The 22,588-nt window shown below is 39.9% G+C and overlaps 1 protein-coding gene across 2 annotated transcripts in view; it reads left to right on the forward strand.

Annotated features, from left to right (window-relative positions):
* The window catches only part of LOC142761325 (uncharacterized), a 105,818-nt gene that overhangs the window by 73,727 nt on the left and 9,503 nt on the right, over positions 1-22,588 (forward strand). For both annotated transcript variants that reach the window (XM_075864512.1, XM_075864513.1), the window contains 5 exons: positions 5,358-5,549; positions 7,257-7,352; positions 8,926-8,973; positions 11,503-11,671; positions 21,393-21,498. In XM_075864512.1, the coding sequence (XP_075720627.1) occupies positions 5,358-5,549; positions 7,257-7,352; positions 8,926-8,973; positions 11,503-11,671; positions 21,393-21,498 (611 nt within the window). The remainder of the gene's footprint in view (positions 1-5,357; positions 5,550-7,256; positions 7,353-8,925; positions 8,974-11,502; positions 11,672-21,392; positions 21,499-22,588) is intronic.

Consider the following 22,588-nt stretch of genomic DNA (forward strand, 5'->3'; position numbering starts at 1 on the left):
ACTCTTCAAACCTCAAATTTCAAGGGGTGGAATGCATCAGACAGACAATAAGAGGTGGTGACGTGGATAAAAGGATTATGCAAAAAGAAGCGCAATGGATCCATCGTCTTCAAACCATTTGTCCCCAAGGTTTAAATGAACAGATCTCCTATGCCTGCTTCCTATAGTATTTCTCTAGTAATTTTTATAACACTCATTCAAATTCATATGTAAAATCATACTCCTTGTTTTATATCCCCAAGCTTTTTTCACGGTCTTTAGAGCTATATATTATCATACGGATTATTATAAATCTTGCAGAATACTCCTTTGATATCTGACACAATATTCTGTCATTAAGGCCACCAATGTGACTCAAATATGTGTCTATCCATAAGCTTTTGGGTGCTCATTGGTTTTTTGTTTGTTGTGTTTTTTGTATGTAACTACACGGTAAAACATGGATCACATTAAACAACTAATCTCATCTAGCATAAGATAACACATTTCAACTAGCTATTATGTTAGTGGCGTTTCTTTTGCCAAGTATATTGAATACAGGTAATCGTGTGAAAAGTGTTTAACATGCGGCGTGATATGCGGTTTTTCAGCGATATGTGGGCATGTTTCCCATTATGGGAACGTGCCCATCCTCTTATCAGAGGTCTTTAAGTTTCTTCCTTGTGTCTATGTGTGGCGATTTTGTTGCGTTGTTTGTTCCTTCTGTGTTTCTTGTCTGAGCTGCATCTGTGTATAGGTCTTGAATTCATACGGCAGTGAATATGATCCGCCTGGAGATCTCCTAGGCAACGTGGGACGCTGTAGCGTTGAAATTAAAGCTGATTGGCTGCTGGATAGGAGGCTCGGCATTTTTCCTGCAACGTCACATTCTGACGTGGTTACTGCGGGTTGGTGCCTGGCCTCAGCTACGTCAGCTGAGTGGGTGGGCTTTGGCCTGTCAAATAGACCGGAACTTCGCCGGCGCGTGTGCGGCCAATGCATTAGAGTCGTACACGCGCCGTGAGGTTCAATTTAGCACACAACTGTGCTTAACGGCAGTAATAGATGAAACAATAAATAAACCGAATTGATAATCCCTGATGATGTGTCACCTGTACTAGTGGCACGGAAACGCGTTGGATTATCCCCTATTTCAGTGAGGTGTGTCAGTGCAATATACCATAAGGGGAGAGGTTTTGCTTGGTGGTTGGAATAACATCATCACACGAGTATTCCTCTCTTCATGACTGACCACCGTATCTGAAGCCTGTTCTATTGTAATGAGGGCTAGGATAGCTCATTTTTAAAGATTTATCAATTAAACAATATTTTAATCGTTCTACTTCAGGCAGTAAATTTGAATCATTAACGGAACGTAACAACCTTATCATTGTGTATATTTTGTACTTTTACTTTCGACCAAGTGGGCGTTGTACAGAGGAGTGCATGACGCTGACCAATCAGCATCATGCACTCCTCTCCATTCATTTACACTGCACTAGCGATATAGATATATCGCTATGTGCAGCCTCATACACAAGCCCTAACATTACTACAGTGTCCTGATAATGAATACACATGAAATCCAGCCTGGACGTCATGTGTACTCAGAATCCTGACACTTCTGACTCTTTTTTTGTGAGATTCCGGCAAGTGAAACCAAATCTCGTTTAGCTCCGAGATCTCGCGAGATTTCGTATCCGTTGCTGGAATCTCACAAAAAAGAGTCAGAAGTGTCAGGATTCTGAGTACACATGACGTCCAGGCTGGATTTCATGTGTATTCATTATCAGGACACTGTAGTAATGTTAGGGCTTGTGTATGAGGCTGCACATAGCGATATATCTATATCGCTAATGCAGTGTAAATGAATGGAGAGGAGTGCATGATGCTGATTGGTCAGCGTCATGCACTCCTCTGTACAACGCCCACTTGGTCGAAAGTAAAAGTACGCCCACTTGGGCATTAAGAAAGCTCATTAGCATAAACTTAAATCGCTCCTAACTGTGAAAAAAGATCGTTTTTTTAAATAAAAAGCATTACTGTCACCTACATTACAGCGCCCATCTCCTTATATAGGAGATAGGGCACTTATAATGTGGTTACAGAGTCTCTTTAAGGAGAGCTGCAATGGCTGTAATACACAACTGACTGCCCTGCTCTAACGGCAGAGATCAAAAGAATCTCTGATCTCCATTAATTACTCCCTTTACATGCAGCATTCAATTACAACTGCTGCATCTAGGGTGTTTGATGCGCCGATGGATTACTAACAGGCCCCCAGGTCTGCCATAAGCTTTTGCCTATGAAGCCATGGCCGAGAGAAGGCCTAATAGTTCGCCTGTCATTGTAACAATGACAGGCAATAATTCTTTGGAATACTACGTGTTGTATCAAACGATCACTGTTTCAAGTCGCCTAGTGGCACAAAAAAAATGACAATTATGTTTAAAAAGCTTAAGTAATAATAATTAAAAAAATAAATAAATCCCCCCAAAAGACAAAATGAATAAACCCCTTTTTTCATAAATATTTAATTTTCTTTTTCTTTTAAAAAAAATGTTCATCAAAAGAAAAATAAATACATATTAGGTACTGCTATAATAATAATAACCCATCGAATAAAGATGACTTCTTATTTATACTGTATGGCGTACAAGAAACAACAACAAAAAACAATGGCAAATCTGCTGACTATTTCCGCCAATAATTTTATTTTTTAATTTGGCAATAAATTATATGTACCACCAAATGGTACCAATAAACGCTACAACCCGTGACACTAAATACAAACCCTCATACAGCTCCATAGAAGTGTCCTTCCAGGAGTGTCTGATTCTTCAGGCAGTTTCTGCATAGTAATGTTTTAAAGCATTTGATACCTGATTAGGAGTCAATGTGATGTTGTAGCTTCTACCTCCTTCTTTATGTTTGTAATTTTATTAAAGTGCTAGATACATCCATTGGTATCCATTATACGACTGATCCGGCAGAACGTTGCAGGTTCCATTATGAATGGAAGCCACGATTTGAGTGTGAATATAGCCTTGGGATGGATTCACACGTAGCAGATTTTGTTGCAGAAATTTCTGCGCCTGAAAATCACTTCCATTCAATATATATGTATATTGTTTCTGCAGCAGGTGCATGGATTTCTGCAAGTTCCCTTCAGATGAATGAAACTGATTTAAGTCGCAGAAATTTCTGCAACAAAATCTGCCGTGTGTGAATCCACCCTTAGGCATCATTTACACGAGCGTAACATACGCGCGTGCGACGCGCGTGCTTTTCACGCGTGTCATACGCACCTATATTAGGCTATGGGGCAGTGCAGACAGTCCGTGAGTTTTGTGCAGCGTGAGTCCGCTGCGTAAAACTCACGACATGTTCTATATTTCTGAGTTTTTTGCGCATCACGCACCCATTGAAGTCAATGGGTGCGTGAAAACCACGCAGGTCGCACGGAAGCACTTCCGTGCGAACTGCGTGGTTCGCGCAACAGCTGTCAAACTCTGAATGTAAACAGAAAAGCACCACGTGCTTTTCTGTTTACAAATATCCAAATGTAGTGTCAAAATGATGGCGGCTGCGAGAAAATCTGCCCCGCACTTTCTAAAGGCTTAAATGTCGTGATCACTATTGAACACGGCATCTAAGGGATTAAACGGCCAGGAAGAGCGCAATCGCTGTTCCTGGCCGTTAGTGCTGGGTGTCAGCTATAAGACACAGCTGACACCCGCAGAGTATGGAGCAGCGTATGGAGTTCCATACTTCAACCCCAACACCAGGGCGTACTGGCACGTCCTGGTGGGTGAAGGGGTTAATATGCTCAGTTATTCCTGTTTTATAACATTCTGCCTAGAGTTAGGACACCACATTCAACGTGACAGGCTCTCTATAAGAATCTGTGTTGTATGGATATATAATACAGCGCCTATATTCTGCTATTTTGTGCCTCCTTGTACCTCGTTTTTTCTCACAGATTTTGGATGCAGAGGTGTAACTTGAAGCTCCTGGGCCTCAAATCAAAATCTGTAACTGTGCCCTCCAATTATTGCACATAATTTATAGTACTATTCGACTCATATGATCTTAGGGGACCTTGTGGGCCCCCTCAGGGCGGGTTCACACATAGCGGAATTTCACTTAAATTCCGCTGCGGACACTCCGCAGCGTTAATCCGCAGCGGAGCCGTTTCTCCATTGACTTTCACTTTAATTTAGCAGTGTTCGTTTACACGATGCGTACAATTCCGCTGCGGAGCATAGGCTGCGGAGCGGAATTTGGTGTCCGCAGCATGCTCTGTCTGTTGCGGAGCAGTGGCGGACTGGTTGCGGACTCATGGCGGAATTTCTCCATTGACTTCAATGGAGAGTCAAAATTCCGCAATGAAGTCCGCAGATCTTATGTGTGCTGCGGAGCGTATTGTTTTTACTACCATGACATTTCTTCATTCTGGCTGGACCTATGTATTTCTAGGTCTACAGCCAGACTGAGGAAGTCAATGGGGCTCCCGTAATGACGGGAGCGTTGCTAGGAGACGTCTGTAAATAGTCACTGTCCAGGGTGCTGAAAGAGTTACGCGATCGGCAGTAACTGTTTCTGCACCCGGGACAGTGACTACCGATCTCAATATACATGTATCTGTAAAAAAAAATATAAGTTCATACTTACCGAGAACTCCCTGCGTCTGTCTCCAGTCCGGCCTCCCAGGATGACGTTTCAGTGTAAGTGACGGCTGCAGCCAATCACAGGCCAAGCACAGGCTGCAGCGGTCACATGGACTGGAGCGTCATCCAGGGAGGTCGGGCCGGATGCCGAAAGAGGGACGCGTCACCAAGACAACGGGCGGTAAGTATGAATTTCTTTGACTTTCACTAGGGAAAGTGCTGTCCCTTCTCTCTATCCTGCACTGAATAGGGAGAAGAGAAGCACTTTTCCTGCAGTCCGCAGCGGCCAGTCCGCATCAATTTTCTGCACATTTTGTGCAGATCCGCTGCAGAATCTGCAACGCAGATTCTGTGCGGCATTGATGCGGACAGTTGCGGAGGAATTCCGCCATGTGTGGTCATGCCCTCAGTTTACAGGGCTCGGGTGTGATTGCAACCTTTGCACCCCCATAGTTATGTTCCTCGATATATGGAGTCACCATATGGTGGCACAGTAAGTGCCTACAGATCTGTAATGCAGACCCATATAATCATGTGGCTTTGCTCTGTGTATGATTCGTTGTGTATGGAGTTTCTCTTTTTGCTTTTTTTGCTTTTGCAATAAAATAATTGTTTCTTTGTGCTAGATTCTGTTCTCCGACATCTAATTACACAATTATTATCTAGAAGTATTTCTCATATTTTTCTGGTTCTTGTTTCCTGTATTAGGACTCTTTGCTAGCAGAAATTGAAGAACTAAATAGAAAGCTCAAAACAATACAAAATGTTCAAAGGGACCAGGAACAGTTGTTTAAAAGTAAGAAAAGCAAATTGGTTTCTGATATAGAAGACTTGAGGTCGCAGCTCGAGAAGGCCAAGGAGCGTGAAAAGCTGAAAGTCTCCTGTCTGGAGCGAGAGAAGGTACAATGCACATAAAACGTTATTTCAAAGAGTCCCATAAATCTTTGTTTTGTACAGCGGCACTAGATATCACTTGAGAATTTATAGCAAACAGGAATGAGGCTTTATATGTAGAAGCAATCTATTATTTCATCTGATTGCTGATTTTTGGCAATCTGATCTGATTTGTGAGATGTTTTATCTTTAAATGAAATGTGCAGTTCTTATTATGTACAAGGAGACTGGGTTTGATAGGATGACCTTCTATTTTGGTATTAAGGTCATGTATACTCCAGGACATGATAAAATTGCTGTTTTTATTGTTTCTTTTTATTCAAAGAATCTGATGCTCAGAGTCGACTGCGCTATTGATTCCGTTTGAAAAACGGAAATCTGCTGGAATGGTGATGAACGGAAACCATTAGCGATGTTTCCGTCACCATTGATATCAATGGTGACTGAAACGGAAGCTGTGGTTTCAGTTTCACTTTCCGTTGCGGGGTTCACCCGACGGAAACCTCAGACGGAACCCCGGAACGGAAAGCGAATGGTGATGTGAACAGGCCCTAATCTGTGGGCTGTACCATTCTACTGTGACAGGGGCCTCATGCACTATAAGAAATGTATGTGAATAGAATTTCTAACACATGTATATTAGAAAACTGTATGATTTCCTATTCTACAAATAAGTAAAAAAACAAAACAAAACTGGACAACCCCACTAATGCATGCAGTGAAATGAGCATGTGGACAAATACAAAAATGCAATATATAGTCTACAATATTGCAAGAAAATGTAACATTTAACTAAATCTGTGACACATATATACACACATGCACACTAGTGAAGTAAGCTAGGCCGCTGTTTTGTGGTGAATGGTGATTTGAATAATCGAAAGGGGAAATATTGCCATCAGAATCAGGCAGTATTGCAAACTCAGGCTTTGGGCCTGCAACTACAAGTAAATCATATAACATAAAAATAAGATATGAAGAACAATATTCACATGTTTAATGCTCAATAAAGGACCTTATAAAAAGTTATTCTCGTAGGTCTCATGTAAATCTTATAGCCAGTCATAGACATGAGAGAGCTGCCGGTTGAGTGCTTTTTCGTCTGACAGCTGTCTTTCCTGACTCCCCTAAACATTGGTTTAGCTAAAAGGGCATGTTTATTTCATGAGGTGGATAGGCCCAACACCTCTGGAATGGTTTATCTCCTGGGGGAAACAAAGGATCGAGCATGTTAAAATCCAGCATGACCGATTCTTCTTGCTCCCATACTCATGAGGCAGAGGATTCCTTCAAAATTGTTAGTTTCGACTGTCCATTATGTAATGTGCATGGTCATCTTAAAGTGAATGTCCTTTTAACACCATTTGCTTTTTGGTCTAAAATTGTGTGCTGATTAATTTCCTAATATATCTTTATAGCCCCCTGTATAGGCATGGTGTTACAAAATAAAATTCTGACTGCCTGCCGCTGCCACTAGAGGGAGCACAGGAACTTTCTGCATACTACCTTATTGAGTTTAATGTATAAACAGTATGGTATATTGTATTTTATTGCACCAATTAAGGGGAAAGTCTTTTTCAAGTATTCTTATCACAGGTTTTCTTAACTGCATTATGAGTCTTTCCTTATTATCCATAGTGTGACTCAACATATTTTTGCCATCTATATAGCTCAATCAGCTCTATTTTTTATGTGTCTTGTATTATGTTACAGGCTGATATCCTCACACAGCTGGACTATACAAAGGCTGAACTGGAAAGGCTGAAGAAAAGACGTTCACCAGTTATAACTGAATCACGCAAGGAAAAGGTATAAGCATATTTATAAATATTGTCTTAATGACATGAATTATTATTCTCTAATATATGATATATCTATAAAAACAAAGATTTTTTCAGGCTACTGTCACAGTCAGGCCTCTGGACAAGAGTGTGAACTCGCCGTCGTTTTGACGGAAGCAATACCGCAGTCAACTACTGTATTGCTTCCGTCAAAACCACGGAACCCTTGCACAATGGAGAAAATCGGAAACCATTTGCACCAGATCCGTCACCATTGAAATCAATTTAGTTTCCGTTTAATTCAGTCAGGGTTCCGTTCTGATGGAAAGCTCAGACGGAATGCCAGAACGGAGCCCTGACGCAGATGTGAACGAAGCCTTAGACATATTATGGCATATCCACAGGATATGCCATAAATGTCTGATAGATGCGGGTCCCAGTTCTCATTCTGTTCTATGGGAGCTACAAAAACAGCCATGCAGCTCTTGCTCAGCTGCTTTCATGACTCCCATAGAACAGAATGGAACTCTCCATTAGCCATCGCCTAGAATCAGCAGCCAGCGGACACCTTACCAGGCAAAATGGGGGTAGGGTGACCCTCGTTCCCAATATAGGACTCGCGTCTATCAGACATTTATGACATATGAAATATCTACGTTGGAAATACCCCTTTAACAAGGGTAAGGATTTTGCGTAGGGAATACCTGGGTCTAGAGTAGTCTCTAATAGCAACCATTAATGGCTTGCACATGGTATTTCCAAAGATTGGTGCCAGAACCGATAAACAGAAGCGTGGTCGTACAAATCCAAGTTCAGGGCTCGCAACTCAGTTAATGTAATACAATAGACAAATACAAGTCAGGGCAGGCAGAAATCAAAAGGCAAGAAACCGTCTGGATCAAATTCAAAACAGCAAACAATAAGCACCTTCACGCATGAAAAGAAACCAAGGAACCTTGTTGCTTAGGCAAGATGTGACAGTTCTCAGCAGGTTACATATTCAGAGGTCCTCAGCCATAGGCCATACATAGACGATTCTTTGGGAATTAAATTGAACCATTGCACTGGGCTGCCCTCATTGTGTTGCATTACAGGTGAGCCACTAACATTTGTTACTATGTTCACATATGCGTTGAAAGGGTGTATTCACACGGTGTGGTTTTGCGCACAGCTTCCTTGCTAACTGCAAAACAGCAGCAAATTGTGGTAAAAACGCATGTGTTTTTTTCAGTGTGGTTTTCGGCCACGCGGCAAAACCGCACTGTGTAAATACACCCTTGAGAGACACCGCTCCGGTCAAAAATGTTGGACAAAATAGCACAGCATGCTGCACTATTTTGTTTGGTAAAATGACAGAAACCCGACGGAACCCACGAGTCAATGGATTCTATCGGCTGCTGTTGGTGTCTGTCATTTGAAGGATACGTAATTTCTGTTAGTTTCATTATTTTGTTTTTATGACGGAACAGAATAACGGAAATACAAGGTGTGAACAGAGCCTTATGTATGGGAAAGCTGTCAGATATGTCCAGATTTGTAAATAATAAGTAGTAAATAATAAGTAAATAATTTATGAAATATTGAAATTATTATTTTTGCAGGACTGCTACTTACCGGAGATTGAGAAATTGAAAGCCTACTCTGAAAAGGTACTTGTTATAGCTTACACCAGATTTTAAAGACACATAGTAATTGCCATTAAAGAGGCTCTGTCACCAGATTCTCAAATCCCTATCTCCTATTGCATGTGATCGGCGCCGCAATGTAGATAACAGTAACGTTTTGTTTTTTTTAAAAACGTTCATTTTTGGCCAAGTTATGAGCTATTTTATATATATATATATATATATATATATATATATATATATATATATATATATATATATGCAAATGAGCTTTGAAATGGACAATTGGGCGTTTTTTTTTCGTTATGTCCAACTGGGCGTGTATTGTGTTTTTAACTTGTCGTGTTTACGTGTATGACGCTGACCAATCAGTGACCAGTCAGCGTCATACACTCCTCTCCATTCATTTACACAGCAGCGATGTGCAGCCACATACACAGAGATTAACGTTAATCAAATGTCCTGATAATGAATACACATGAAATCCAGCCTGGACGTCATGTGTATTCAGAATCCTGACACTTCTGACTCTTTTCTTTGAGATTTCCAGCAAGGGAAACAAAATCTCGTTTACCTCCGTAATCTCGCGAGATTACGCGTGGCTTGCTGGAATCTCACAGAAAAGATTTTTCTAAATAAAAAACACTGCGCAAGGAATAGGAGTGTAGACCAGCGCAGGCGGCAGGTAATTTATGTTCGTGTATGTGATGTGTGTATTATGTTCGTGTGATATTGTCTGCTGAGCCCTGTATCTAATCCTCCTACACTGTGCAGTCGCTCAGAAAATGGCGGCACACAGTGTAGGAGATTTGAAGATTCAAACCCTTCCTTCTCCTGGCAATAGCCGGAAGAAGGGAGGGGGGATTGTGTGAGGACACTAGAGGAGAGTGTGTCCACCCAAAATTTGCAGCATAAATCAATGAGGTTGCTGTACCACAGTGACCATGCTGCAATTTTGGGAACTGCTCCCTCTAGTGCCCAGCACATGGAAATGCTATAAATTAGAATCTAATTTATAATATTTCCTGACTTGTGAAAAAAAATGTAAATTTAAAAAATGTGTAATCACTCAAATACTAATTGTTTAATTGAAAAAAAAAAAATAATAATTTCTAGCGACACATTCCTTTTAAGGGCACTACTTTCTTTCTCTTCTCGTTCAGTGTATAATTTGCTGTTTATGCTTTTTCTCTTCTTCCCCTTGCTGTTGGGGTTCCTCAGGGATCAGTCCTAGGCTCTCTCCTCTTTTCTCTATACACAGCCCCTATTGGACAAACTTTACCAGATTTGGCCAGTACCATCTCTACGCTGATTACACCCAATTATATACCTCTCCCTGTGACATCACCCCCAGCTCTAATACAAAACACTAGTACATTTTTTTTCAGCTGTCTCTAACATCATGTCCTCTATTTATCTGAATTTATATGTGTTGCTTATCTGGTTTAATAACCCCATATTCATATATCCTATTTATTATGGAAATGCAAGTGGAGCAATACCTCAAGGCTGCTAGAGTCTGACGGGAGAAAGCGTGCACATAAACCCGCAACCGCCAATCCGTAACCACTCTGATCGACATAGTCTAAGGCTACTTTAAGGTGTTTGCCAGAGCCGACCGCAACGTCGGATGGACTTTGCTGCTTAGAACCCAGGTTGTCTTAACAGAGTGTAGTTTTGGATAAGAGGTGCAATTCAGGCAAACCTGAGCTGGAAACCAGGCAGCCAGTAGGTTAACTGAAAGCCCAGAAATGGAGTAACCAGACAAGTCACGGTCAAAACCAGCTGGGAGCGGATAATAAGAATTGGTAAGCAGAGGGTTAACGAGAGCTAAGCCAGTATACACGAGGTCCAGAAATCAGAAGTGCAGGAGCAGTCAGAAGCTTGATCAGAAACCAGGAGATAGGAAAATTCACAAGCAAATACAGGTGGGAAAAGACAGGTATAAATACAAGCCTACAGCTGATTGTCAGAAGGACAGAGAAGAGAGAAAGGCTCAAGGTAAAAGAAGAACCGCCCAGAAGCTAGACAGGTTGTCATAGCGACCTTAAGGGAACAGATGTTTTCCTAACACTATTAAGGAATTCTGAGTTGATAGAGTGGTGTCGACTGTTTAGGATCATCAGAGAACCGTTGCATCTCTTGCTTTGGAGGACCTATCCTGTCCTTCATTCCATTGACAGCCATTAATTTAAATGGGCCATGTGTAAAGCCTAATTTCCCCTGTGGTGACACTGCAAGGAAATTGAACACTTATTGCCAGGTATTCCTACAGATTACAACTGATTGCTGGGAGTCCCAATAGTCGGACATTTTGTGATCATCTTATTGTCAAGAGACCCTTCTAACAAGTAGGGATTAACCAAAGCAGATAAATATTCATTAAAAAATAACTTTATTTGTCTAGTGGATATCATAACCATTTGGCCAGACATTAAAAAGGCTGCATAATGAAGCATGAGGCAATTTAACAAAAGTAATTGGTACGTTATGTGATATATGTGGATTACCCTTCTAACCTTTACAACTGTTACTCCTTGAATTTTATTACAGATCAAAGGAGAAAACTTGTCTTTGTCTGACACCATTAGGGTATTGCAGCAGGAACTGGAGAAGAGGTCGATATCTTCCTGCTTTAGTCCTCCAGTGTACACGGCTGGAGCTGAAGTTCTGATGATCTCTCATCGGAATTCAGCAGAATATATTCACACAGGAGCAACAGGTGAATAATTATGATACTTCAATAATTGTGGGGAACCCCCAAAATTAACCCCATTAAACAATACCAAGTCTTACAATAATTTCTACGTTAAAAACAGGGACTTTGAACGCTGACAAAAATGTATATACATTACTCACCTCTCTCCGTTTCAACGGCGGGACCCGCAGCTCCAGCCTTCGGCTGCATCAGATGGCTAGGCCAACTAACTTACCTCTCCTTAATGCAGTCCTGCTCCTCCAGTCTGTGGCCCGAATCCCCCCTGCTATCGTCTGAGTCAGGTTGCTATGGCAACCACCGCTTTTTGATGACTTCGACCCAGACAGCCTATTTTAAAGGGGACTTCGGCCTGAACGCCTTTCTTGCAAGTTAAGGTAGATCATTAGTCTCCCTTCTTGTTCCTAACACTGACCTTAACTTTGATCTTGACCCTGATCTTCACCTTGGCTCCATTTTTGGGATTTAGCTTCTGTCTTGCCTCTTGAATTTGTCGCCTGGTACCAGTCGTCCTACTCCTGGTTTCCGACCCTCGGCCCGTTCGTTCTCTTACTACCTTTTCTGTCTCCTCATCTGGCTTGTTGTATCTTGATCACTTCCCTGGTGAAGACTATTGGCTTTGTCCCTGATTACACTAAAATTCCTTCAGGACCCCTGACGTCAATTGGTTACTATTCCAGGGACCGCAACCTGGGAATCAGACTAGGAAAGTCCATACCTCTTATTGATTTTAAGGGCAAAGAACAGGTAGATTCCTTAGACTCCGGTGAGATACATAATAATATGTGGTTGTTGTAGAACCTAGGTTCTAAACCTGTGGTACCTGTATCTACACACCATGGCTCTACCCCCTCCTGCATAGTCACCTCACAAAGCATGCCATTTAGGCCTCAATGAGTCAATTTTTCATTTGTCCATTTTACTGCTGTAAAGCAAATCTATAAACTGCCCCCTATATAATCATGTGCAGAAAATAGAACAAAAAGATATACAACGAGAAAAAGACTATATTTCAGAACATAGTTTTTTGTAAATTCTTTATTTTTCTGAGAAATTTTTCTTAAAGACATAGTAAGGAACAGAGGAGAGAAAAAAATAAAACATAAATAAATATGAAAGGGTGATTAAACATCATCTGTTACATCAGGGTTTAAGGATTCATGGGGAAGGGGTACAGAAAGGAAAAATGGATGGGTGAGTTAGTACCACATTAACATATTTTGTTAAACATATTCAGCCTAGGAGAATTAGCTGACTAATACAAATAACGAGTAACTATCTAGTTATATTATGTGTAATTGAAGAGCGAGTATATTCAGATATATTTGCACAAGGTCTCGAGAAGGTATCTGCTTATTGGCCTGATGTGGGGACTGGAGTTACTTATGTTGTGATATTAATTCATTGTGTTTGTGAGTAAATATGGTTCTATTTCCTTTGAGCTGTAAAATGTAGACCAGTCGTTCCAGTCATATATTTATCGTATTGTAGATTCCTAGACCATTTTTTTTTCTCCATAGGATTGGATGAGATTGATCTCTTTTAACCATTCCAGAATTGTAGGAGGATTTGTGTCTTTCCAATGTCTGGCTATTGCAATTTTCGCTGAATTTAAGAGGTGTGGTATAATGGATTTTGAGTTAATATGTTGATGAGTAATATCTAGATTGAGTGTAAGGGTGATAGGCTTCCCACTATATTTGTTCAAGATTGATTCAATAGTTTGTCAAAAAGAGGAGATTCCACAACATTAAACCATATATGCAACATGGTACCTTTTTCTTTATTGCATCTCCAACATGTAGGCGATTGATTTTGGTCTATTTTATCTAATAATTCCGGGGTTTTATACCATCTTGTTATGATTTTATAATTGAGTTCCTGGATTCTTGAAGAAACTGAGAAAGAGTGGGAATTCCTAAGAATCAGTTTAGATTGTTCTGACGTAATGGAGGTGTTCAAATCATTTCCCCATTTTAATAAGTGTGATGGGAATGCCTGTGGCGCTATAAGAAATTTCTATCATTTTGCTATTTGGCCTTTGAATGGTTTGTTTTGAGATTTTAGTAGATTAAATAGATTTCTCTGATTTTAATCCGTAATGTCTGGGAGGAAAGGTTTGATAGATCCTAGTATAATCTCAACTTTTTGAGTGGTTAATTTTATGTCCCCCAAAATAAGTATCGATTTCAGATCTTGCATGATATCATTGTTTACAATGAGGTGTCTAACCGGGAGCTTCACTAAGCCTTTATCTCTGGTTAGTCTTTGTTTTAGAGATATGAATCTGTTCGGTATAAGGAATGAAAAGGGTGTGGAATCACAAATCTTTGGTAGGAGATTATATTTGTTATGGAGTCTATGCCAAATTCTTAACGTGTTGTTAGTCAGTGTATTTACAACTGATTTATATTGAAATGTATTATATGGGGTGGGCCAGATGTAGTTCTCCAGATTTTTATCCAACATGAATAGTTCAATGTCCGACCATAATTTCCGTCTGAGATACATGTAACCTTCAAGAATTCTACTAAGATGAACTGAGTCTCTATATTTCTCTATAAGTCTGGTAGCCCTATTACTCCTGATTTCTTAGAAGATGTTAAAGTGTCATGTTTTACTCTGTGGCCTTTAGATTGCTTTTTTTTTACATAGTTACATAGTTACATAGTTACAGAGTTTGTACGGTTGAAAAAAGACACATGTCCATCAAGTTCAACCAAGGGATGGGAAAGGGGAAGTGGGATGGGAAAGGGGAAGTAAAAAATTTCTACACATAGCAGTTAATATTTTTTTGTTCTAGGAAATTATCTAAGCCTTTTTTAAAGCCATCTACTGTCCCTGCTGTGACGGCTCCTGCGGTAGGCTATTCCATAGATTCACAGTTCTCACAGTAAAGAAGGCTTGTCGCCTCTGCAGGTTGAACCTTTTTTTCTCCAGACGGAGGGAGTGCCCCCTTGTTTTTTGAGGGGGTTTTACATGGAACAGGATTTCACCATATTTTTTGTATGCACCATTCATATATTTATATAAGTTAATCATGTCCCCCCTTAGTCGTCTTTTCTCAAGGCTAAAAAGGTTTAGTTCTTTTAATCTTTCCTCATAACTTAGATTCTCCATGCCCCTTATTAGCTTCGTTGCTCTTCTTTGTATTTTTTCCAACTCCAGGGCATCCTTTCTATGAACTGGAGCCCAGAACTGGACTGCATATTCTAGATGAGGCCTCACTAATGCTTTGTAAAGTGGTAATATTACATCCCTGTCCCGCAGGTCCATGCCTCTTTTGATACACGACAATATTTTGCTGGCCTTTGAAGCAGCTGATTGACACTGCATGCTGAAATTTAGTTTATGATTTACAAGTACACCCAGATCCTTCTCAACAATTGACTCCCCCAGTGTAGCTCCCCCTAGGACATATGATGCTTGCAGGTTTTTCGTACCCAGATGCATAACTTTACATTTATCTACATTAAACTTCATTTGCCAAGTGGACGCCCAAACACTTAGTTTGTTTAAATCTGCCTGCAATTCACAAACATCTTCCATAGTCTGAACTATATTGCATAGCTTGGTGTCATCTGCAAAAATAGAAATAGTGCTATTAATCCCATCCTCTATATCATTAATAAATAAGTTGAATAATAGTGGTCCCAGCACTGAACCCTGGGGTACACCACTTATAACTGGGGACCATTCAGAGTAGGAATCATTGACCACAACTCTCTGGATACGGTCCTTGAGCCAATTCTAAAATCCAATTACAAACTATACTTTCTAAACCTATAGTCCTTAATTTACCCATTAGATGTCTATGAGGGACAGTGTCAAATGCCTTTGCAAAGTCCAAAAACACTATATCCACAGCGGCCCCTCTGTCTAGGCTTCTGCTTACCTCTTCATAAAAACAAATCAGGTTGGTTTGACAGCTTCTGTCCTTTGTAAAACCATGCTGGCTGTCACTTATAATACTATTTATTGTCACATAATTCTGTATATAGTCCCTCAATAGCCCCTCAAACATTTTCCCCACAATTGATGTTAAGCTTACTGGTCTATAATTACCCGGCGAAGACCTAGAGCCCTTTTTGAAAATAGGCACCACATTTGCCCTGCGCCAGTCCCTTGGCACTATACCACTCATGAGAGACTCTCTAAATATTATGAAGAGGGGGACAGAAATAACTGAACTAAGCCCTTTAAGAACTCTAGGGTGTAACCCATCTGGTCCCGGGGCCTTGTGTACATTTATTTTATTTAATTTAGCTTGGACCATATCTACATTCATCCAATTCAGTATATCAACTGATATATTAACAGCACCGGCAGCGGCTACATCAGCTGCTCCTTCTTCTGTTGTATATACAGAGCGGAAGAACCCATTTAGTAACTCTGCCTTCTCTTGATCCCCTGTGACCAACTCCCCATTACCACTATCTAAGGATCCTACATGTTCAGACCTGGGCTTTTTTGCATTTATATGCTTGAAGAATTTTTTAGGATTTGTTTTACTATCCTTGGCCACCTGCCTTTCATTTTGTATTTTTGCTGATTTTATTACATTTTTACAGATTTTATTAAGCTCTTTATATTTTACAAAGGCTGCAGATGTACCCTCAGATTTGTATTTTTTAAATGCCCTTTTTTGTCATGTATTGCCCTTTTCACAGAAGGTGTAAGCCATGTGGGGTTTAATTTTAGTCTATACTTGTTACCTGTAGGAATACATTTTGCACTATAATTACCCAAAGTAGATTTGAAAATCTCCCATTTATCATTTGTCCCATTATTTGACATTAGTTCTTCCCAGTCTATATCCTGAATTGCCGCCCTCATCCTGGGGAAATTGGCTTTCTTAAAATTAAATGTTTTTGCCCTCCCAGCCTGCGTTTGTTTTTTACAGTATAGGTAAAATATAACTATATTATGATCACTGTTACCAAGGTTTTCACGAACATTGACATTCCCAACAAGCTCTGCATTATTAGAAATGACCAGATCCAACAGAGCTTCACCTCTAGTCGGGTGTTCCACAAACTGGCACATAAAATTTTCCTGCAACAGGTTGAGGAAATCTCTCCCCTTTGCAGTTGAAGCCGAACCATGACACCAATTAATATCCCGATAATTAAAATCTCCCATTATCACAACAGTACCCGCCTGTGCAGCCCGCTCCATTTGTTTATATATTTGACCTTCTATCTCTTCAGTTATATTGGGGGGTCTATAGATTACACCAAAAGTAATTTTTTCAGTGTTTACTTCCCTTTGTAATTCCACCCACAAGGTTTCAACCTCCTCACAATCTTCACCCTCTAATGTCTCATTTACACTCACCTTCATATCGCTTCTCACATACAGACATACACCACCACCTTTCCTATTTGCCCTGTCTTTCCGAAACAGTGTAAAACCCTGTAGATTTACAGCCCAGTCATGTGAAGAGTCCAGCCATGTTTCAGCAACACCAACTATATCTATATCTTCTTCCAGTATTAAGGCCTCCAGCTCCCCTATTTTGCTTGCTAGACTTCTGGCATTTGTGAACATACACTTTAACTTGCCTTTAAATGTTTCACTTTCACTATCAGAAATGTGATTATTTGACATTTGGGCCTTTTTATTTTCACTGCTGTTTTGTAACGAAAGGATCTCCTTATCTTGTTGCCTAGTCCTCTCCCCACCGTCTGTTTCTCCCCCCACCAATATAGTCTGACCCCTCTCTAACCTAACTACCCCTTTATTTCCTACATTGGCCTCCCTCCTCAGCCCTAGTTTAAACACTCCGCCACCCCAGCTAGAATTCTCTCCCCCAGCACAGCAGACCCCCTTCCATTTAGGTGCAAATCATCTGCAGAATACAGTTTGTACCCCAATGAAAAGTCAGCCCAGTGCTCTAGGAACCCAAATCCTTCTCCTCTACACCAAGACTTAAGCCATGCATTTAACTCCCTGAGCTCCCGCTGTCTTTCCTGTGATGCGCATGGCACAGGCAGTATTCCTGAGAATACAACCTTGGAGGTCCTTCCCTTCAGCTTGTAGCCTAGTTCTTTAAAATTATTGTTAAGGCTCCTCCACCTACCATTTATTCTGTCGTTGGTACCGACATGGACCACAACAGCTGGATCATCACCAGCCCCTCCCAGCAATTTGTCCACCCGTTCCACCACATGCCGAACCCTGGCACCAGGGAGACAGCAAACCATTCGGTTGAGGCGGTCTTGGCGACAAATTATTCTATCCGTCTTCCTGATTATAGAATCCCCTACAACTATCAATTGTCTTGGCTTACCTGCATTACCATCCCGCCGACTACTAGCTGGGCTGTTCTCCCGGCTGTTAGGGAGATCAGTATCCACTAGGGCTGCCTTTTCTGAGACTGACACCCTCGCATCATCACCCAACCTGGCAATTTTGCTTGGAATGCCAGAAACCGGATCGGCCTTCCTTGTCTTTGACCCCTTTCTACTGCCCCTAACTACATTAACCCAGCTACTTACCTGATCCTGCTCACCCATGTCTTCACCCTCCAGTTCTAACCCACTAACTGCATGCTCCGTGAGCAGCAAGCTCAGCTCAAGATTGTCTATCCTTTAGATGTTATTTTCTTGAGCGTAATGAAGAAGATTTGTGGTAAACTAATCGGGAGTGTTTGGAGGAGGTACAGGACTCTAGGCAGAATTATCATTTTAATGAGATTAGATCTTCCAAACCACGATGTTTGTATCGAATTCCAAGAATTAAGATCTTTCTCTATCTTCTCAAATAGTGGTTTGAAGTTTAGGTCGTATAGTTTTGAAAAATTTGGACTTATCTGTGTTCCTAGGTATTTGATACTGGCAGAGTTGTTTTTAAAGGGGGATAGTTTTAATAAGGATCTCCAAGTATTTGTATTTAGATTTATGTTAAGGAGTTCTGATTTTAAATTGTTAATTTTGAAATTGGAGATTGAACTAAAGATTTTGAATTCATTAATCAGATTGAGCGATTTTTGGGGGTTGGACAAAATAATAAGCATGTCATCTGCAAATGTGGCTGTTTTATGTTCAATTTCATTGCATGATATGCCGTTAATATTTGGGGTTTCTCAAAGTTTTTGGCAAGAACTTCCATTGTTAGGACAAAGAGTAGCAGGGATAGAGGGCAGCCTTGTCTTGTGCCATTTATCATTTCAAACGATGGGGATAACTCGCCATTAATCTTGATTTTGGCAGAAGGATTTTTATCTAGAGCCATTATTTTGTCTAGTATAAAGTCTGGGAAGCCAAATTTTATAAGAGTTAATTTTAGAAATTGCCAATCAACCCTATCAAACACTTTTTCTGTGTCAGTCGTAAGAAGGGCTAATGGGATATTATGTCTTTGGGCATATTGAATAATATTGAGTATTCTCAATGTATTATCTTTTGTTTCTCTATAAGGGATAAAACCTGCTTGTTCAGGGTTTATAAGTGACGGTAGTGTATTCTATTTGCGAGTACTTTAGCATATATTTTGACGTCGTTATTTATTAGTGATATTGGCCTATAATTGCTACAAACTGTAGGATCTTTACCCTCCTTAGGGATCAAGGTTAAATGGGCCGTCATAGATTCTTTTCAAAATGGATTGGATGAGTTGGTGTTATTCAGGTAGTGGGTAAGGTATGGGGTCAGAATGTCTTTAAATTCTTTATAGTAGGTGGATGAAAATCCATCTGGGCCTGGGCTATTCCCTTTTGGGCTTTTCATAATTATTTCTTCAATTTCCTGGGATGAAAAGGGAACATTAAATTTAAGTATAGTTTTTTGAGGGTCAGAAATCTTACGTAGAACGAGACCATCCAATACTTTATTTATTTCTTGTGTCTTATCTTGATATGATTGTTTATTAGTCTCTAGATTGTAAAGTTCTTCATAATAAGTGTTAAATACTTTAGCTATGTCATCTGTCGTGTGTTTGAGGGCATTCACTTTATCCTTTATTTTTGGGATGTAGGCTGTTATGTTATGACATTTGTCAGATTGGATATAGGATGTAAACTTAGCATAATATAGAAACTTTGAGATTCAATAAATCTTTAAGTTCTGACCTCAATCTAAATAAGTATTTTTCAGTTCTAAGACAGAGTTTTTTTTATGTATCTGCTCTAGTTTTTGGATCTGAACTTCGGTAACGTTTGTGTGTCACTTACTCACACAGCACATCGAGATCACTCTGTGCTGTTATTTACTGGGTGATCTCATGAGATCACGCTTGTTGTCATTAAGTCCCACACAAACGTTACCGAAGTGTCGGGATTGTGAATAGACATTCCGTCCTGGCTGGAGGTGATGTCTATTCACTCTCAAGACACTTCAGTAAAGTTAATGTGTGAGTAAGTGACAGCACATCATGATCTCGCAAGTACATGAATGGAGAGAAGTGTATGATGCTGATTGGTTAGCATCATACACTTCTCTCCACAATGCCCACTTGGTCAAAAAGTAAAAAACACGCCCAGTTGGGCACTAAGAAAGTCATTAGCATAAATATAAAATAGGTCATAACTCCGTCAAAATTGATTCTTTTTGAAAAATAAAAAACACTGCTGAAATCTACATTACAGCACTGATCACATTATGTAGAAGATAGGGCACTTATAATGTGGTGACAGAGCCTCTTTAACACAGAGCTCAAGCAATTCAGTTTGGCGGAACTTACTTCTAATCTTCTTTTTTCTATACACCTTGCAAACTTTCAGGCCTATTGTCACCACTTTGATGCACATACAAGGCTTACTTTACAATACTTCCAGGAGATCTACTCTCTCGTATGTCTTTTTTTCCATAAACAATGGGAATGGGTTGTATTTGTTATGAAAAGGGAAGCATTCCCCATGGAAATGTTTTTTCTTTCTTTGTACTATGATCCGGTTCCGCTTGTGATGAATGCAGACATATGGGAGAGTGGATCTCCTGAACGTAGTGTGAAGGCAGCCTTACCTAGAGGCCATATAATTTTTTATCATTTACCCCAACCCACAAATGAATATACATTTCTTCCCAGAAATCCAAGCTAATATATTGGTATGTAAATACATATCATACAGTGTAAAATATAAATACAAAATTCCCATGTCCCATATAAAAAAAAAAGTGTAACATTTTTTGCAAAAACATAAGAAAACTATTTTTTTTAGCATTAATAAAAGTTTATTAGACACTATTAAAATAAAGTTATATATGGTTTCCCTATACCTCTAATTTTACAAATTTCTATGTGACATGAATAATATGATAATTTAAAGGTACCTAAAAATACTAACTAAAAAACTAAGTGTTTCAAAAGAAAAAAGTATAATCCAATTAATGTAGACTGAAATATAAAAATATTTTGAGTGCTGGGATTTAAGGCATATATATCTGTGTTAAAGTCTGACATACAGTACCCTGGAAATGCCGTCAAAACTGTCTGAACTGTTCTTGAACCTTGATGACTCCACCCCACCCCCCCATCAAAAATCACAACAGTCTGTGGGTGTTGTCGGTAATGTTAGAAGTGGTGCCTGTACATTTACAATTACAGTTGTTTCTTTGATGTAGGTTGGTTTAAGCATATTGAAAATTAAAGAAAAAAATAAAAAAAAAATACTGTAGTTATGTTTTGAAAATCTTTGCAATAATTGTCAAAGACACAGCGGCCAGTAAGACCAGATCCTTTTCCATGTGAGGTATTTTTATGTTTGTGTGTTTTTGATATTTTTTAGATTACAAATTCCCGGAGGTCTGCACTTGTGGTAAAACACTACTTTCCAATAAAAGCTCTTCTACAGTGGAAGAAGATGTCACAGTGAAAGAAATCTACAGGCAGATGTAAGGAATATATTACATTTTTCAAAATAGTTTTCAACACTTGCAACTTTTTTTTGTGTGTGACAGCAGCTGCCAATGACTCTTTCATGTGTGTCATGCATAACACCATTGGCAGCCAATAGTGCAATTTCTTAAAATAGGAAGCATGTCGGATAAAATTTTAGCCACTTTGACACAAAACTGGTTCCTACTGAAAGATACACTAAATGAACAAAAGTATATTGGCATCTTACCATCATACCTATATAAGCTTGTTAAACATCTCATTCCAAAACCATGGGCATTAATATGGAGTTGGCCCCCGTTATACAGCCTTGACTCTTCTGGCAAGACATTCCACAAGATTTTGGAGTGAGTCTGTGGAAATTTGTGCCCAACGAGCCACACATTGATGTTGAACGAGAGAGCCTGGTTCGTCTGGATCAGCGTTTCAAATTATCCTATGTTTGATGGGGTTGATGTCAGGGCTCTGTGTGGGCCACTTAAATTCCTCCAGACCAAACTGATCACACCAAGTCTTTATGGACCTCGCTTTGTGCACTGGGGCACAGTCATGCTATAACAGGAAAAGGCCTTCCACAAACTGTTGCCACATATCTAGAAGCAAACAATTCTCTAAAATGCCTTTGCTGTAGGAATATTACTATTGACTAGAAATAAGGGGCCTAGTCCAAACCCTGAAAACAGTCCCAAACCATTGTCCCTCCATTACCAAATTTTACAGTAGGCACTATGCATCCTGGTACATTGCGTCCTTCTGGCATCTTAGGCTTGTGTGTAGCTGCTCGAACATTTCATAAAGCTCCAACATCACATTCTCTTCCAGGGGCAGTTTGAAACTCTGTAGTGAGTGATGCCATAGATAGGTGAATCTTACGCACCACAGTGCCCCCACTCTGTTTTTATGTGGTCAACAGAGCTGTTGTTACTCCTAGACACTTCCAATTCACAATAACTAAAAAGGGCAGATCAGAAATTCATTAAATGACTGGTGGCAAACGTAGCATCCTGAGTGCCATGTTTAAAGTCAATTATCTCTTCAGTACGACCCATACCACTAATAATGTTTGTCTATGGAGATTGCATGGCT

This window comes from Rhinoderma darwinii, chromosome 4 (genome assembly GCF_050947455.1).
Source record: "Rhinoderma darwinii isolate aRhiDar2 chromosome 4, aRhiDar2.hap1, whole genome shotgun sequence".
Lineage (NCBI taxonomy): Eukaryota > Metazoa > Chordata > Amphibia > Anura > Rhinodermatidae > Rhinoderma > Rhinoderma darwinii.